Raw genomic sequence first — 17465 nt, 5'->3', positions numbered from 1 at the left:
ACAGGGGAATTGAACCATGGTCCTTCCTAAGGCAAACACTGCACCACAGCTCTGCCCCCCCCCCCACCCAACAAATATTCTTTTAAATAATTTAACCTGCTTATTGGATATGAAGTAGTTACTGTGGCTTGAAAAAAAGGATTAATCTGGAGGAAGTACTTTTTTTCTGAAGAAAACTTAAAACATATCTTTGCGAGAGTGATTTCATATAAAAATTACCTTTAGGCTAGGTAGCCCAAGTATTGTATTTTTCTATTATGATTATATACAGTTTCTTCAGATTATGAATTTCTGCCTGAATAATTTTTGGTTCTTACTCTGATAGCCACACTTGGAAATGCTGCTCAGGGCTTAACTCTTTGGTCTTTGTTCTATTTTTCTGTCCCCCAAAAGGAAAATTTTATTTTTTTTGATTTTTGGGTCAAACTTGGTGGCACTCGGGTTATTCCTGGTTCTGCGCTCAGAAATCGCTCCTGGCAGGCACGGGGGATCATATGGAATGCCGGGATTCAAACCACCATTTGTCCTGGACTGGCTGCATGCAAGGCAAACGTCTTACTGCTGTGCTATCTCTCCAGCCCAGGAATATTTTATTTAACATAGTTCTGTATTCTTGTTTTAGAAGCTGACGATTTTATATTCACTTGGATGGTGGGAGTGTCAGATGTAATTATTTGATGTAAAGAACCAATTTGTTCCATTAAAAATTAAGTTCCTAGAGCTAGACACTACAGCAGATAGTGTGTTTTGTATGTAGCTTACCTGGGTTTGATCACCATCACCAAATATGTTCCTCTGAGTCCCCCAGGAGTCATCCCTGAGCTCTGAATTAGAGCCCTGGGCATCAAAAGGTGTATTTATCTGTCCGCCGAGCCCCTCAATGTTTCTGAACTCAATACTTAAAATACTAACATCAAAGCAAGACCATTTGAGATAATTCATAAATTATCTGAGTTCATAGTGTAGTTCTACACTACTGATGAAGCCAAAGCTTATAAGGCAGAACCATTATTCAAATTTCCTGGCTGTTTTTTTTCCAATCAATAAATTAAAGCATGATGCTTTCTTCATTTCAATATAAGTGATAAGTGAAAGAACTTTTTTGGGGGTCACACACTGTGGCACCCAAGGATTACTCTTACTATGTGCTCAGAAATTGCCCCTGGCAGGCTCTGGGGACATATTGGATGCCGGGATTCAAATCACTGTCTGTCATGGATCCGCTGTGTGCAGAGCAAATGCCCTACTGCTGTGCTATCTCTCCGGCCCCAAAAGATCTTATCTTTAACACAGCTTTTTTTTTTTTTTTTTTTTTTTTTTTGGTTTTTGGGTCACACCCGGCAGCGCTCAGGGGTTATTCCTGGCTCCATGCTCAGAAATTGCTCCTGGCAGGCACGGGGGACCATATGGGACACCGGGATTCGAACTGATGACCTCCTGCATGAAAGGCAAACACCTTACCTCCATGCTATCTCTCCGGGCCCTTAACACAGCTTTTTATCTGGAAAAAAAAATAGCTAGCTACTTGTAAGACATTTCATTCAGGTTTGTCATCCTGCCTTTATATTTACCACTGCATCAAATACATTGACAATAGTCAGATACACATTATTTAGTTGCTAGAAGTCATTGAATTGTCACCCAAGTTTATCTCAAGTTTTATTTTGAGTCATTCCAGCTGTTTCTGTAGAGGATTACAGAAATAAGTCCTAATTAAACCCAGCAAACTTTTCAAAGGTTTGTAACATCTGTGCTTGAGGTAGTTTAGGTATGTCATAGACCGGAGTATAGACCTAACACATCATTGGCTATCCAGATCTCAGTTATTTCACTATAAGCTGGGCGACTGACTGACAGACTTTGATAAACAGAAGGCTATTTTTAAGGAAAACTCAGTTTTGACACACTGAATGTTGGAGTATTAGGTGCTCACTCTTGGATCTGCTCTCAGATCACTCCTGACAGACTTCAGGGAACATATGTGGTAACAAAGTTGGCTGTTTGCAAGGCAAGTGCCTTACCCACTAAATTCTGAGTGATTGGGCTTAATCTTGGATCTGGGCTCAAATATTTCTCCTGACAGTACTCAAGAGATAGTAATTGGGTACAGGGATCAAACCTGGGTTGGCCAGGTACAAGGCAAGAGCCTTACTCTCTCTGTGCACTCCAGTCACTACGTGCTAAACTACTAAGAGCCCTGATAAGAGCTACCTACAGATTGGTTTTATTGGACTACATCTGGCAGTGTTCAGGGCTTTACACTGTCTAAACTTGGAGGGCCATATGGAGCACCAGGGATTGAACCTAGTTTGGCTTTACATTCTATAAACTCCAACTATCTACAGATCATTTCATAATATGAACTGTATTTGCTCTTTTCTGAATAGGAAATAGCCTTTATCTATAAGTGTAAGAAAGGTCTGAGTACTACTTTTTAGGATTTAATCACTTAAATGGGTATTGAAAATTTTGGTACTATACTTTAAAAAGACTGAAACTATTAAAACTCCTTATTCAAAAAATGGAAGAAAAAACTGGTCTCCATGACTTGTCATGTCTCCATGACACAATAACAAACTACTAGACAGATATGGCTTAATAGTACTGTGCTTCATATTTGTGAAGTGAGTTTAATCTCTTCAGAATAGAAAAATTGAATAATGGAGCTGAACTAATCATAATATATTCCAAGTAGAGAAATATACTGATTATAACTGGATTGTAATTGACATAGCATCTTCAAAGAAAAATTTGCTAGTTAATAAATTAATTTCTTAAAGAATTGAGTGCAGAGTGATAACACAGTAGGGCGTTTGCCTTGCATGCAGCTGACCCGGGTTCAATCCCTGGCTATCCTGTATAGTTCCCCAAGCCTGGTAGGAGTACTTTCTGAGCACTGCCAGGTGTGGCCCAAAAACAAAAGAATGAAGAACAGGTCTGGAGTGATAGCACTACAGGCAAGGCATTTATTTGCCTTGCTAGTGGCCAGCTCAAGTTCAATCCTTGACATCCATATGGTCCCCTGAGCACCACCAGGAATGACGCTGTGTGTGACCCAAAAAAGGTACCTAGGAACTTGTTGCTTTTACCCTTGCTGCTAGATAGGAAGTAGCTCTTAACAAAATATTAAGGTAATCACATAAATTTAATTTTCAGTGCTAGTGATCAAACCCAGAGCCTCATACAGTTAAGGAATATATTAAACACTATGCCTAAAGCTTGACTTTTAATTATTTCTTTGGGGCCATATCCAATGTTTAGGGAATACTGTATTTTCCGGCATATAAGACGACTTTTGAAACAAAAAAGGTCAACCAAAAATCGGGGGTCGTCTTATACGCCGAGTATATCCCGAAAAATGTTTCAATATGCCGCTAAACGAAAATTGTCTGAATATTGCCACAAAGCGAATTTTCCAACTCGATCCTACACCAATCACTGCAAGGCTGCTCGGACCGCCTCTCTAACTCAGCCAATCCAAGCAGGCTTTTTATGCATGCAAATTAGACAATGTTCTGTACCAAATCTACACTGTCAAAAGCCTGCTCAGATTGGCCAGAGTCAGAGAGGAAGTCTATTGCAGTATAACCTCTGAACCTTTGTTGTTGTGATTGGCTCACTGTGGTACATACAGTTGCAGCACAGGAATGTTCTGATACAGCGAATACAGGCCTAAACCTATGTTTTAACTGCAAAATTAGGGGGTCGTCTTATATGCCGGAAAATACAGTACTACTGGCTCTGTGCTTAGATCACGCGTAGTGATGCTTTGGGGTTCATACGTGGTAGCCTAAATTGAACCAGGGTCAGTTGCATATGGAACAAGTATCTAGCCCCTGTACTAGCCCTCTAGCCTTAACCTTGTCTTTTAAAGGAAAGGAAAATGCCAAGCTAATCTTCATATTTTCCTGATAGAGAAAATGAAAGGCTCCTTTGCTCAAAAAGTTCTTCTTTAAAACCACAATTAAAATTATCTTTAAAAGGTACTTTTTTGAGGTGCTGGAGTGATAGTAAGGAAGGTATGCACTGTACCATTGCTCAATTTCTATAACCCTATTTGGTCCTCAGAGCACCACAGGGTGTGATTCCTGAATATCACAGAAAAGACACTGATTACAAATAAATTGCCAAAGTATGGTTTATGTGGTATTTGCTATTCCCTGCTTCCCGTCTCCATGAAAGTTTCTTCAGAAAAAGGATCATGCCTTTCTTTTCACCCAGTATTGTAACTGGTGCTCAGCATGCAGCAAACATTCACATTTATTTTTAACACAAATTCATATGAGTTATATGAACTATCAGCTTCATAAGGCATGCCAATAGAAGCATTTAATCAGATTTTAGAAATTTTACGCTATAAGGCAGTTAAAGTTATCAACATTTTGAACAGATTTCCTGATACTCGGCTTTTTCCTATTCAATCACATTTTTAATATTCATATTTAGATATAATCCTACAGTTGAAATTAAGAGCATTAATGAAATGTGTTACATCATCAGATGACTTTGTTTTTTATCTTTTTGTTTTGGGGGCACACTCGGTAGTGCTCAGGGATTACTCCTGGCACAAGGTGGGATCATATGGGATGTCAGGAATTAAACCTTGGCTAGCTGCATTCAAGGCAAAACACCCTACCTGCTGATTATATTTTACTATAACTAGATTTTTTTACTGCATTTTCTAAATCCAGTCCCTCCTATATTTTACTATAACTAGATTTTTTTACTGCATTTTCTAAATCCAGTCCCTCCTAGAGACAATATTGAAAACATCAAATCACTGTCAGGACAGTTATTCTCTGTTTATTTCTGTTCTCCCTTAAATTATCTAAACTACCTGTTTAGGGTCAGAGTGATAATACAGTGTGGGTAGGGCCTTGCATGTGGCTGAAATGGGTTTGATCCCAGGCATCCCATACAGTACCCCCTAGCCTGCCAGGTGGAGTGATTCCTGAGTGCAGTGCCACTATTGCAGGTTGTGACCCCCAAAAAAGAAAAAAGTTAACTACCTGCTTACAGTAGCGCTCTCTAATGAGGTAACTAGACAATTTCTCTAACAATGGGTGAAATTGAATGCATGTTTTCTCAGTTACGACATAGTCATTCAAATACATTGTGTTATTTATACTATATACTCACTGGACTCCAAAAATAGCACTCTAAGGGACTGCACAGCGTTTGGCTGAAGGTCTTTAAATCCAATTGGTAAAACATATCAGATACTACCTAGTTCTCTGATGACCTTGCATGTAAGTTAGCAGATTGTAGTTTTTTGTAATATATATATTTGTGTATATATATATATATACATATATATATATATATATATATGTATTTGGTTTTTTGGGCCACACCCAGTAACGCTCAGGAATCGCTCTGGCTTGGGGGACCAAATAGGATGCCGGGGGATCGAACTGTGGTCCGTCAAATATTTTTTTTCTTGGTTTTGGCCACATCTAGTACGGGGTTGGAAATTGAATAAGGATTGACAAAAATGCAGGACCCCTCATACATGTACTTTGGAGCCAGTATTCAAAATACATAAATTTACACAGTCCTTTCCAGCACACTGTTAACAGTAGCGCAAGAATCGTCTGTAGGTTCTTTCCCAACAAATACAAGAAATGGACATACTGGGGCTGGAGTGGTAGCACTGTAGTAGGGCATTTATTTGCCTTGCACACAGCTGACCCAGTATGGATGCATGTTCGATCCCCGGTATCCCATATGGTTCCCCAAGCCAGGAGCGATTTCTGAGTGCAGAGCCAGGAGTAGCCCCTGAGCACCACCAAAAACCAAGCCCCCCCCCCCCAAAGGAAATGGACATATGTACTCAAAGCCCCAAAATAAATCTCTCTTGTCTGCAGTATCTGAGAAAGGCAGAATTCAAGGGGGGTGGGGGAATAACAAAGCAGAAAATACAATAAGGAATATAATTTGGAGGTTGTGGAGGTAAGGCATTTGCCTTGCATGCATCCCATATGGTCCCCCGAGCCTGCCAAGAACGATTTCTGAGTGTAGAGCCATAAGTAACGCCTAGGCGCTGTCAGGTGTGACTCCAAACCCTATCCTCCCCCAAAAGGAATATAATTTGAAATACTTTCAATCTTCATTTCAAACTTATTTGAAACTCCTACAGGTGCAGTTTCTGAAAATGGACATCAAAAATAAATTTTTTTTAATTTGTTAGTAAACCATTCCTTTTCTTTTTCTTGGGGTAGAATGGGGTGCACACTCATCAGTGCTCTGAGGCTGTGTGATCAGGAATCATGCCTGGTCACTTTTGGACACTATATGGGATGCCAAGATGGAACCCAGGCTGGCCATGTACAAGACAAATTAAGTACCTTACCCTTTATATTATAATTCCACCCCTTTCTTTATTCTACTGTATCAGCTCAGAGAATATATTCCCTTTGAGTTTATAGACCTTAGCCTGAGAGATTGATAGGAAGTAAGACCTCAATTGTATATATGCTGTTTGACTTAATACAAGTCCTCTGTCAGAAGCCAAAGAGATAATAGAGAGGATAGGGCACTTGGCCTTGCATGCAGCCAGCCAGGCTGGGTTAAATCCCTGGCAACTCATCTGGTCCCCTTTGTACTGCTAGGAGTGATTCCTGAGTGCAGAGCCAGGTAACCCATGAGCATTGCCGAGTATATCCCTTTCAAAAAACATCTGTGCCAGTGTCGCCACATTGGGGGTGGGAGGCACACCCAGCCTAGACATGTTCAAGACTTTACAAAAGCTGCACTATCTCCAATTCAATATATCTACACTTTAAATATTTTTTTCCTACTGTAAAGTTTAATAATCTTTTAAATTTCATTATTACAATGTCGGTGACTGGACAAAATGATATAGGATAGAGCATGAAATTGCCATTTGTATAGGCTAAGTCATCAACTTCATATAGTTCAACCTAAAGTATATTTTGATTTCTTTTTTTTTTTTTTTTTGTGGTTTTTTTGGGTCATACCCGGCAGTGCTCAGGGGTTATTCCTGGCTCCAGGCTCAGAAATTGCTCCTGGCAGGCACGGGGGACCATATGGGACGCCGGGATTCAAACCAATGACCTCCTGTATGAAAGGCAAACGCCTTACCTCCATGCTATCTCTCCGGCCCCGTATATTTTGATTTCTAAGGGGATGATTTATGAGTGATTTCTGACCTATACTAATTTCAAAAATATACTTGAAAAATATCTCCATTATATTCATGGTCTAAAATATGACCTATTTTTCTAATCTTTACTAGCATTTCTAATTAATGATAGTCTAATCAATAAAAAAGATATTAAGTTACTATAAATACTAGTATTTAAGTTTTCAAAGCAAGTATTCACAGACACATTAATATTTTGAATGGGGTAGAAAAACTAGACCAATTGTTAGAGTTCCAGGAGGCATATATTTTTATTGTGTCTGTTAATAAAACCAAACTTTCTAAAACGGAAACACCAAAGTGAACATGCCAATAAATATTTCAATGCCTAAGGGCTGCAAAATAAACCAATGATTTGTTTTTTTGGACCACACCTGGCATTGCTTGGAAATTGTTCCTGAAGGTGTTGGGGGACAAACCTAGGGGAAGCCAAAGATTTCCTGTTCCTTCAATAAATGACACAAATTATAAATAACTATACCTAAGGAAGAGCAATAATAGTATAGCAGGTATGAATTGCCTTACACGCTGACAGCCCAGACTGCCCAGCATCCCACATCCCCCGAGTACTGCAGAGTCATTCTTGAGCTCAGAGCTAGGAATAACCCCTGAACATTGCTGAGTATGATCTTCAAAAAGCAAAAAAAAAAAAAAAAAAAAAACACCTTAAATTCCCACTTTTTTTTTGGTTGTTTTTGGGTCACACCCAGCAGTGCTCAGGGGTTTTTCCTGGCTCCATGCTCAGAAATTGCTCCAGGCAGGCAGGGGGACCATATGGGACGCTGGGATTCGAACTGATGACGCCTTACCTCCATGCTATCTCTCCGGCCCCAAATTCCCACATTTTATTTATTTTATTTTATTTTATTGTGGTTTTTGGGTCACATCCGGCAGTGCTCAGGGGTTATTCCTGGCTCCAGGCTCAGAAATTGCTCCTGGCAGGCACGGGGGACAATATGGGACGCCAGGATTCGAACCGATGACCTCCTGCATGACCTCCATGCTATCTCTCCGGCCCCAAATTCCCACATTTTATTATAAAATATACTGAGTTGTTTAGCCAACCTTGTTGGCAGATATTAGTATAAATTATAAATCATCTTACAGGCAAAATCAAATCAAAGTTTGATTTTCCCCACAGGGAACTTTTAACCTATTTAAACCTTGCTTAATACCAACAAAAGGGTTTGTTTTCTTCCAGGATCTGAAAATGAGAATGTTCTAAATTCTAATAACGTTCAATACTGATACAAAATACTGGTGAAAAGGACACAATTTGGGGGCTGCACTTGGCAGAGTTCAGGAATCAATCCTGGCAGGATTTGGGAAACTGTATGGGGTGTTGGGGATTCAATCAGAGTTAGCTGAGTACAAAGCAAAAGCCTGAGTAAACTATTGTTTCAGCTCCTTAATATAAACTTTTGTACTGCAATTAAATATTTTTTTGGTTTTTTGGGTCACATCTGACAGTGCTCAGGGGATACTCCTGGCTCAGTGCTCAGAAATCGCTCCTGGCAAGCTCGGGAGACCATATGGGATGCCGGGAATGGGGGTCCGTGCTGTGTTGGCCACATGCAAGGCAAATGCCCTGCTTCTGTGCTATTGCTCTGGCCCCTGCAATTTAAATCTTAAAATAACTTGTGAAGAGTCCTTCTAGATATAGACCTCATGCTTTTTTTTGCCTAAAAACCATTGTGTGTGTGTGGGGGGGGGGGTGGGGGGGTTGGAGAGATAGTACAGTGGGTAGGGCATTTGCCTTGTATGTGGCCAACCCGGATTTGATCCCCGTGTTTCCCTCAAGCAGAGCCAGGAGTAACCCCTGAGCACTGTTGGTTGTGCCCCCCCCCCAAAAAAAAAGACATTGTAGGGTCAGTGCAAATGGAAGAACAAGTACAAGTAATTTGGAATGTGACATCTAAAAAATTTAAGTTCAAGATAACTGATTTTAATTTTTCTTTTTTTAGTTTGGTATCTATCCAGCTACACTCAAGAGATCTTTTTTGTTGAGCTCAGGGGATCCTATGAGGTGCCAGATTATCATACCAGCAATACTCTAGGGTACTCAGGATTTATTCCTATCAGTGCTCTGGGAGCAGATGGGATGCCAGGGATTGAACTAGGTTGACCCCATACAAGACAAGCATGCTGACCTACCCACTAATTTCTTAGGTACTTCTTTATATTTCATCATAGCAGTGTTTCTCAAATTTTAGGCATGAACAATAATCAGTATCAGAGGAATAACGATCAAGGGAATAAAACAGTGTTAGCCTTAAAATGATCAAATTTCTAATACCTTACACCTGATATTGGTGAACGACAGCATGAAAATTACTAAAATTGATGACATAAAGTGAGGAAAACCACCCCAAGATCACTTGTTAGTGATTAATTTTCAAATAGGCTTTTTTTCTTTTATGCTTTTTGTTTTGTTGGTTTTTAGGGCCACAATCAGCAGTGCTTAGGGCTTACTTCTGGCTTTGCATTCACCCTGGCGGTGCTTTGGGGACCATATGGAATGCCGGGTATAGAACCTGGATGGCTGTATGCAAGCATCCTATCCTGAACTATTTCTCTGGCCCAGAAAAATAACTCATTCTTAACTGGTCTAAATGTTAATTTATTGAAAAACTATTTTGGATTTTTAAGAAAATAGATTATGAGGGGCTGGATCAGTGGCACAAGAGGTACGGCGCATGCACACACTGACAGACCGAGATTCTATCCCGTGCCCCATATGGTCCCCTAAGCCAGGAGTGATTTCTGAGCGCACAGCCAGAAGTAACCCCTGAGCGTGTGTGTGAGCCAATAAAAGAAAACAGATCGTCTTGAGTGCTGGGGAATAAGGTCTAGAGGTTCTTAGGGACTGGCATTGCATGGCCCCTAAGTACTACAACTGAACCTTCATGGATTGTGAGGTATGAGTTAAATTTTGACACACACACCCCCAATATTGCTCATCTATGTTTATACAGACAAGATATCTAGCCTAGGGGCTGGAGAGATAGCATGGAGGTAGGGTGTTTGTCTTGTATGCAGAAGGACGATGGTGCGAATCAGGCATCCATATGGTCCCCGGAGCCTGCCAGGAGTGATTTCTGAGCATAGAGCCAGGAATAACCTGAGTGCTGCCGGGTGTGACCAAAAAACAAAAACAAGAAAGATGTCTATGGGGGCCGGGAAGGTGGCGCTAGAGGTAAGGTGTCTGCCTTGCAAGCGCTAGCCAAGGAAGGACAGCGGTTATCCCGGCATCCCATATGGTCCCCCAAAGCTAGGAGCGATTTCTGAGCTCATAGCCAGGAGTAACCCCTGAGGGTCAAATGGGTGTGGCCCAAACCCCCCCCCCAAAGTAAAAAAAAAAAAAAAGATGTCTATCAATCTTAAATTCATTTTAATGAAAACCTTATTTATGATAATAGTATGATACAGAAATAGCTACGAAACTAAGGTTTTTTATTCTTTTTGGTTTCTTTTGCAAAATCATTTATTTGATGCTGTTATAAGCTTTCAAATTCCAGTTTCATTTTACATTAAGCCATCAAGTGAAAGAATACAATAGGCTAATAAAGACATTTGGGACAGAAGTCTGTAATTAAAATTTATTAATAATTATATGGTTGAAAACTTTTTATAAAATTTACTGAATATAACATAGTCTAACTTTCTATTTCATACAGTAAAAATACAAAAGAAAACTGAAATTAATTTAAATAGCATTGATAAAGCCAAACATCCAGTGGGACATAACATTCACTAACTACAAAAATAGTATTATGAGCTTTCATAAATGACTGGGACAATTACTATGAGAAGCCCATGTGACAAACAACATGCAGTAGCTACTGGCTTCCTAACTTACCATCTTCCTTTTCCTTTCTGCAATCTGCTCCTCTGATTCCATTTCTACTTCATTGCTAATGGGAGTTTTTTCTTCTATATCATCAATAAAGTCTGGTTCCTGAAAGATAGAAATGACTTTGTAGAGCTAAACTATCATAAATTTGTTTTTCAACTATAATTAAACAACTACACTTATGTGACTACTTAAATGCATTTGAAAAGTTAAAAAATGAATTCAAGAGGCCAGAGAGATAGAGCACCAAGGTAGGGCATTTGCTTTGCACATGGCCAGCCCGGGAAGGACCCGGGTTCAATTCCCGGCATTCCATATGCTCCCCCCCCCCCCAGCATGCCAGGAGAGATTTCTGAGTGCAGAGCCAGAAATCATTCCTGAGCATCGCCAAGTGTGCCCCTGCAAAATCAAGAAGGCTTTAAAATCATACAATCAAATAATTTAGATTTTTAGCTTGGGGGGGGGGGTGTGGCAGTCACATCCAACAATGCTGAGGGTTAATCCTGGAAGGGCTTGGGGACCATATGGGATAGGTACCAAGGATAAAACCTCATCAGCTGCATGCAAGAAAAGTGCCACACCCACTGCGCTATTGTTCCGTACCTATTTTTTACTGTTTTATTAATGTTCTTATCAATAAAGCCCAAGAACAAATATGGCAGCATTACCATTTATTTCAATTATTTCCCCCAAATCTGGTGTTTATAAATATCAAGAGTGAAAAAATGTTTCAACTTAAAACTTATTTTGGGTTTCGGGTCACACTGTACTTGAGAAATCAACTATATTGGAGGTTGCTGAGCTAGAACTAGGTTGCCAACTTAGAGCATGTACCTGATTATTTGATACTGATAGTCTCAGTGGAGAGAGCTTTCTCTGTTTATTTTCTGGGCTCTTCATTTTGTTAGTTGTTCCTTCACAATCCAAAGTAATATTTTGATTTTGTGTATCTTTTTCTTTTGAAATATCCTTTTCCTTTTTTCCTTTTTTCCTTCTGGTCTCATAACCACTATTGATGTTTTCAGTGGATTCCAAACTACGTTTTAGAACAGGGCACTCTGGATTTTCTTTGAGACATGCGCAGTCCACTTTGTACTTACTGAAAAGATAAAAAGTTGAATATTCAAGATCATAAACTCAAATTTTCTTGCTCCCTTTTCTTTGTTTTTGGGCTATACCCACATCTGTGCTTATGGGGTCTCTACTGGATGTTTGTGGGGCCTTATAGTGCTGGACTTGAATGAGGCTTCCCTGCATGCAAAATATATGCTCCAGCCAATTGAGCTGTCTACTCCATTTTCTTACACAGTTCATAAAAATTATGCAATTTGTAAGTAATTTTTTATATGACTTTGTGTTCCTGGAAATAATCAAGAAAAAAATATTTAAGTAAAAACCATTTTATTCAGATGTAATGAGGAAGGAAAAGGGTAAGAAAGCACAGGCTTTTCTCTAAAGCCTCAATAAACATCCCAAAGGTAAAAGTATGAAAGTATACATCTAAAGAGTGGACATGTATGCAGACCATGTGTATGGGCTGTCAATACATGCTCACAAAAGATATTTGATCTCATAAAAAACAATCATTTTATTCATAGATTGGACCTTAAACCATAAGGTAACTAATAGCTTATAATGTCTTATTATAAATAGTACTTACAGTACTTTATCACATTATAAAAATTATTAAAGCACTGATTCTAAATTTGACTTTAAATAGGCCTAAGGCCAGAGGTGGCCCAGAGGTCCCTAGCTCCTCTCTGGCATGAGTATCAGTAAAAATATGAGCTAGAGCAGCACTTAATAGTGTGAGTAAGATCTGGAAAGGTGTTTCTCTCTCCTCTCCTCCCTCCTTTCCCCACTCCCATCCTCTCCCCTCTCCCCTCTCTCCTCTCCTCCTTCTGTTCCCCTCTCCCATCCTCTCCCCTCTCTCCTCCCCTCTCCTCCCTCCTTTCCCCTCTCTCATCCTCTCCCCTCTCTCCTCTCCTCTCCTCTATAAAAAGAAAAAAAAATAGTGTGAGTAAGAGTAAGAATGGGGGATGAGAAAGTATAGTGGGGAAGGCTTGCAAGAAATCAAACTGGATTCGATCCCTAGCACTGCGTAGTCCTCATAGCCCTTCCAGAAGTGGTTCCTAAGCACAGTCAGGTATGGCACAAAAGAATGGAAATAATGAGTTCCAATGAATACAGAAGATAGTAATTTACATATAACCACAGACTATTTAAGTTGTACTGTAGTTTACATACAAGTACATATTATTTAGGAACATATATAGACAATAAAAATGTTAAAACACCAAATTGAAGATGCAACCTGGCTGTTAAACATGACAGGATTCAATGGAGAGTTTTATTTCCTAATTTAGGAAGCAAGTAAGTACATTAAATTTAGTATCATATTTTTTTCATTAAATTAAAAAAATAATGTCTGTACTTAAGAATAAAGTTTCTTCTCCCCTCCCCTCCCTTCCCTTAATCCTCCCTACCTCCCTCTCCCTCTTATCCCCCCCCTCTGGTGACATTGAGGATACTCCTGGCTCTGCGCTCAGAAATCAATCCTGGCAGGCTCAGGGGACCATATGGATGCCGAATCAAACTGGGGTTCATCCAGGTTCATTAGTAGTGTGTGCAAGGCAAACGTCCTACCACTCTGCTATCATTCCAGTCCCTAGGTATTATTTCTAAGAGTTTCTTTGAGGGGTCTTTCATTTTATCTTGTAAAGGATAATAGACACAATTTTCATTTTGATACCAAAATGCTTGTCCTTAAGTACTTTTCATTACATCAAGAAAAATAGAAAGCAATAAAAGAAAATATACAGTTTCATTATATTGTAAGGGCAGTAAGGAATTATTGGGCCCTCTTTGGGAGGCAGTACTGTACAAATTAAATGCAGGGCGGGCCTCACAGATGCAAGGCCCACCACTGAACATCTCTGGTCAAGGAAATATTTTGAAACAACACATATCTTATTTATAGACTTGAACTTACCAATTCCCATAGTCAAAATCAAAAGCAATAGTAATTTCAGTTCCCTTTGGAATACTCTGTATGGAATAAATGTAAAGATGTATGGTTCCATCTTCAATTTCATGCCTCACCTGTTAAAAGAATAATTTTATTTATAATTTTCTAATTTTATAAACATCTTAACCTGCAATTTGGAAACTTCAAAGCAATCACTTTAAAAATAATTTACAAACAATATAAAATGCCTGTAACTATAAAACTTGTTCTATAAATCAATGGATATCAATTAAGCAGGAGGCACATTAATGGTAATTTAAGAACTAATTTGTTTGTTTTGGGGCCACACCCATGGCGCTCAGAGATACTCCTGGCTCTGCACTCAAAAATTGCTCCTGACTGGCTGGGGGGTGGGGGGGCTAGAGGGGGAGACACCATATGTGATGGTAGGAATCGAACCTGGGTTCATCCCGGTCAGCTGAGTGCATGGCAAACCCTCTGCTGCTGTGCTATCACTCTGGCCCCTAAGCTAAATTTTTCTGTTTTAGAACACATCTGGGATGGAGATAAAATCCAAAATCCAAACCCATTCATCCTACCCCATTATAATACACACTGTTCCAGCCCCAAGCTTTTATTTGGGATGGGGGGGGGGGATTTGGATTATGCCCAGGACTTACTCCTGGCAGTGCTTGGAGTACTATATGTGATGTCCTGTATCAAGTCCTGGTAGGCCTCATGCAAGGCAAACTATTTTACTATTGCTCCAGCCTCTAAGAACATGTTCTATAGCCCACCATGTAGCAAATACTGTATTTCTTCTCCCTTCCCCTCACCCCCTCTCGTTTTTTTGATGCATACCCCGTGGCGCTCAGGCCTTAGAGTCTGGCTGTTTTCAGAGGTCACTCCTGAGGATCAAACCCAAACCAGCAACATGCAAAACAAATTCCTTATCCACTATACTATCCAGACCAGAAAATTTTATATCACATGAAGTATCTGTAAACTGGGAATTCTATAAGTGATAGCATCACTGATATGATGAAATGCAGTAATGCCATATAGATAACAGCATTCTATAAGCCAGACACTGTACTTTACATAACAATTAAATTCCTTTAGCCCTTTATCCTTTATCCATATAATTTTGGTTTTGGGGCCACACACAGCAGTGCTCCAGGGTTACTCCTGGCTCTGCACTCAATAATTTCTCCAAGTGGTGCTCAGGCATAGGATGATGAGAACTGAACCCAGGACAGCTGTGTGCAAGACAAGCACCTTAACCCCTGTGTCCTATCTCTCTGACCCCAATCCGTGTCTTTTTATAAACTAAAACACAGATAAGATCATGAAGTTACTTAACCAAAAATATATAATTCCAATAGTCTGATTTTCTAAGCCTGTATCTTAAATATGATTATAAAAATGTTTTTGTTTGTTTTTGTTTTTTGGGCCACACTCGGTGATGCTAAGGGGTTACTCCTGGCTTTGCGCTCAGATATGGCTCCTGGCTCTGGGAAGCATATGGGATGCTGGGGATCAAACCCAGGTCTGTCCTAGGACAGCAGTGTGCAAGGCAAATGCCCTACCATTGTGCTATCACGCTGGCCCCTATAAAAATGTTATTACACTAAATTGTCTAATTCTATTTAATTCCCCAGTTGAGTTTTTTTCTTTTTTACTTTCCAATAGTTTCATTTTTTTAAGGCATTTTTGGGGTTGGAGAGATAGAACAGAGAGGATGGTAATTGCCTTGAATGTGGTCAGCCTGAAATTAATCAAACCTGGCAACACATATGGTCCCCTGACTCTGTCATGAGTATGTCCAGCTATCACTCAAAAACAAAAATTTATTTTTGACTTATAAAACACCCAAACCAGAAACATTTTAATCTACAGGAAATATACAATCTTTAGAAAATTATAGTAGCACATATGAGATCTGCTTCATCTTTCATGTATGTTATCTAGCTGACCCATAATGAGTTTTCCAGGGTTAAGAGCCAATATTTCTGTGCTTACAGAGAATAACAAATTGCTCTAACATACAAAGTAATTTTAAAACTTCAGAGTCACCACTACCTAAAATCTGAAAATGAGAAGATACTGAGCAACATAAAATGTATCAACAGTAAAATATTATAAGTTACTAAATTTTTTGGGGGGGTTTTTGGGCCACACCCGTTTGATGCTCAGCGGTTACTCCTGGCTAAGCGCTTGCGAGACAGACACCTTACCTCTAGCGCCACCTCTCCAGCCCCAAGTTACTAAATTCTTTTTTTTTTTTTTTTTTTTTTGGTTTTTTTTGGGCCACACCCGGTGACGCTCAGGGGTTACTCCTGGCTATGCGCTCAGAAGTTGCTCCTGGCTTGGGGGACCATATGGGACGCCGGGGGATCGAACCGAGGTCTGTCCGAGGCTAGGGCAGGCAAGGCAGGCACCTTACCTTTAGCGCCACCGCCCGGCCCCAAAGTTACTAAATTCTTAATTTTCAAATTCCACAAACTCTGCCTTTGAAATTTTTCTATAAGCTTACCTCTGCATTCGGTGTACAAGAACGTCTGATGAACCGAGCCTCATTCCCAAAAGTCCTTGCATCAACACACATTTCTAGTCCATGAAATTTAGAATAGAATAAAACAAAAGGGTAGGGCCTAAAAGAAAGAAACAAAGATGTGAGAGTTAAGAAACTTCCTAAACACTCAAAGACTTCAGTGGCAGTTGAGGGCTAGTGACATGAAGAGCATGTCTTGCATGTAATGACTTGGACTTGATCTCTAGCACTGGTAATATAGGCAAAACTTCAGACCTCATTCTTAGTTTACAGATTATACCAGTTGCTACTGATTCTGGGCTCAGATCATTTCTGATGACACTCCAGAAACCATATGGAAAGCTAAAGTACAGGGACTTCTGCATGCAAACTTGTGTTCTAACACAATGAGCTATCTCTCCAGATCCCAAAATCATTCTGAAGGACTAGGCTAGTTTATGATAAACAGATATTAAATTTTTACCAATTTCCCTAATTATCACCTAAACCAAAAGAAATTCAGATCCTAAAGATAATAAAGGGTGTGACTATTGCATTTTCCAAAAGATTTTTGACTAGAAACTTTTAATGTATCTCCTGGTATATTTAACATTTGATTTACAACAAATATTTCAAATCAATGGATATCAATTAAGCAGGAGGTACATAAATGCTAATTTAAGAACAAACTAATTCGTTTGTTTGTTTTGGGGCCACACCCATGGCGCTCAGAGATTACTCCTGGCTCTGCACTCAAAAATTGCTCCTGACTGGCTGGGAGGTGGGGGTGGGGCTAGAGGGGGAAGAATGTGAGGTCGGAGAGATAGCATGGATGTACGGTGTTTGCCTTGCATGCAGAAGATCGGCGGTTCGAGTCCCGGCATCCCATATGGTCCTCCGAGCCTGCCAGGAGCAATTTCTGAGCGTAGACCTGAGAGTAACCCCT

General features: G+C 39.8%; 2 protein-coding genes across 2 annotated transcripts in view; both read right to left on the bottom strand.

Moving 5' to 3' along the window:
• The window catches only part of LOC126022747 (small nuclear ribonucleoprotein E), a 417272-nt gene that overhangs the window by 107279 nt on the left and 292528 nt on the right, over window positions 1-17465 (bottom strand). The window lies entirely within an intron of this gene.
• KMT2E (lysine methyltransferase 2E (inactive)) overlaps window positions 1-17465 on the bottom strand; it is a 72692-nt gene that overhangs the window by 15146 nt on the left and 40081 nt on the right. Inside the window, exons 11-14 of the mRNA XM_049782939.1 lie at window positions 16523-16640; window positions 14011-14120; window positions 11853-12117; window positions 11025-11123 (exon numbers count right to left, since the gene is read on the bottom strand). Of these exons, the coding sequence (XP_049638896.1) occupies window positions 11025-11123; window positions 11853-12117; window positions 14011-14120; window positions 16523-16640 (592 nt within the window). The remainder of the gene's footprint in view (window positions 1-11024; window positions 11124-11852; window positions 12118-14010; window positions 14121-16522; window positions 16641-17465) is intronic.

This window comes from Suncus etruscus, chromosome 1, assembly GCF_024139225.1.
Source record: "Suncus etruscus isolate mSunEtr1 chromosome 1, mSunEtr1.pri.cur, whole genome shotgun sequence".
In the NCBI taxonomy this organism is placed as follows: domain Eukaryota; kingdom Metazoa; phylum Chordata; class Mammalia; order Eulipotyphla; family Soricidae; genus Suncus; species Suncus etruscus.
Note: the sequence above shows the minus strand (reverse complement) of the source record. Positions and strands in the feature narration are given on the sequence as shown.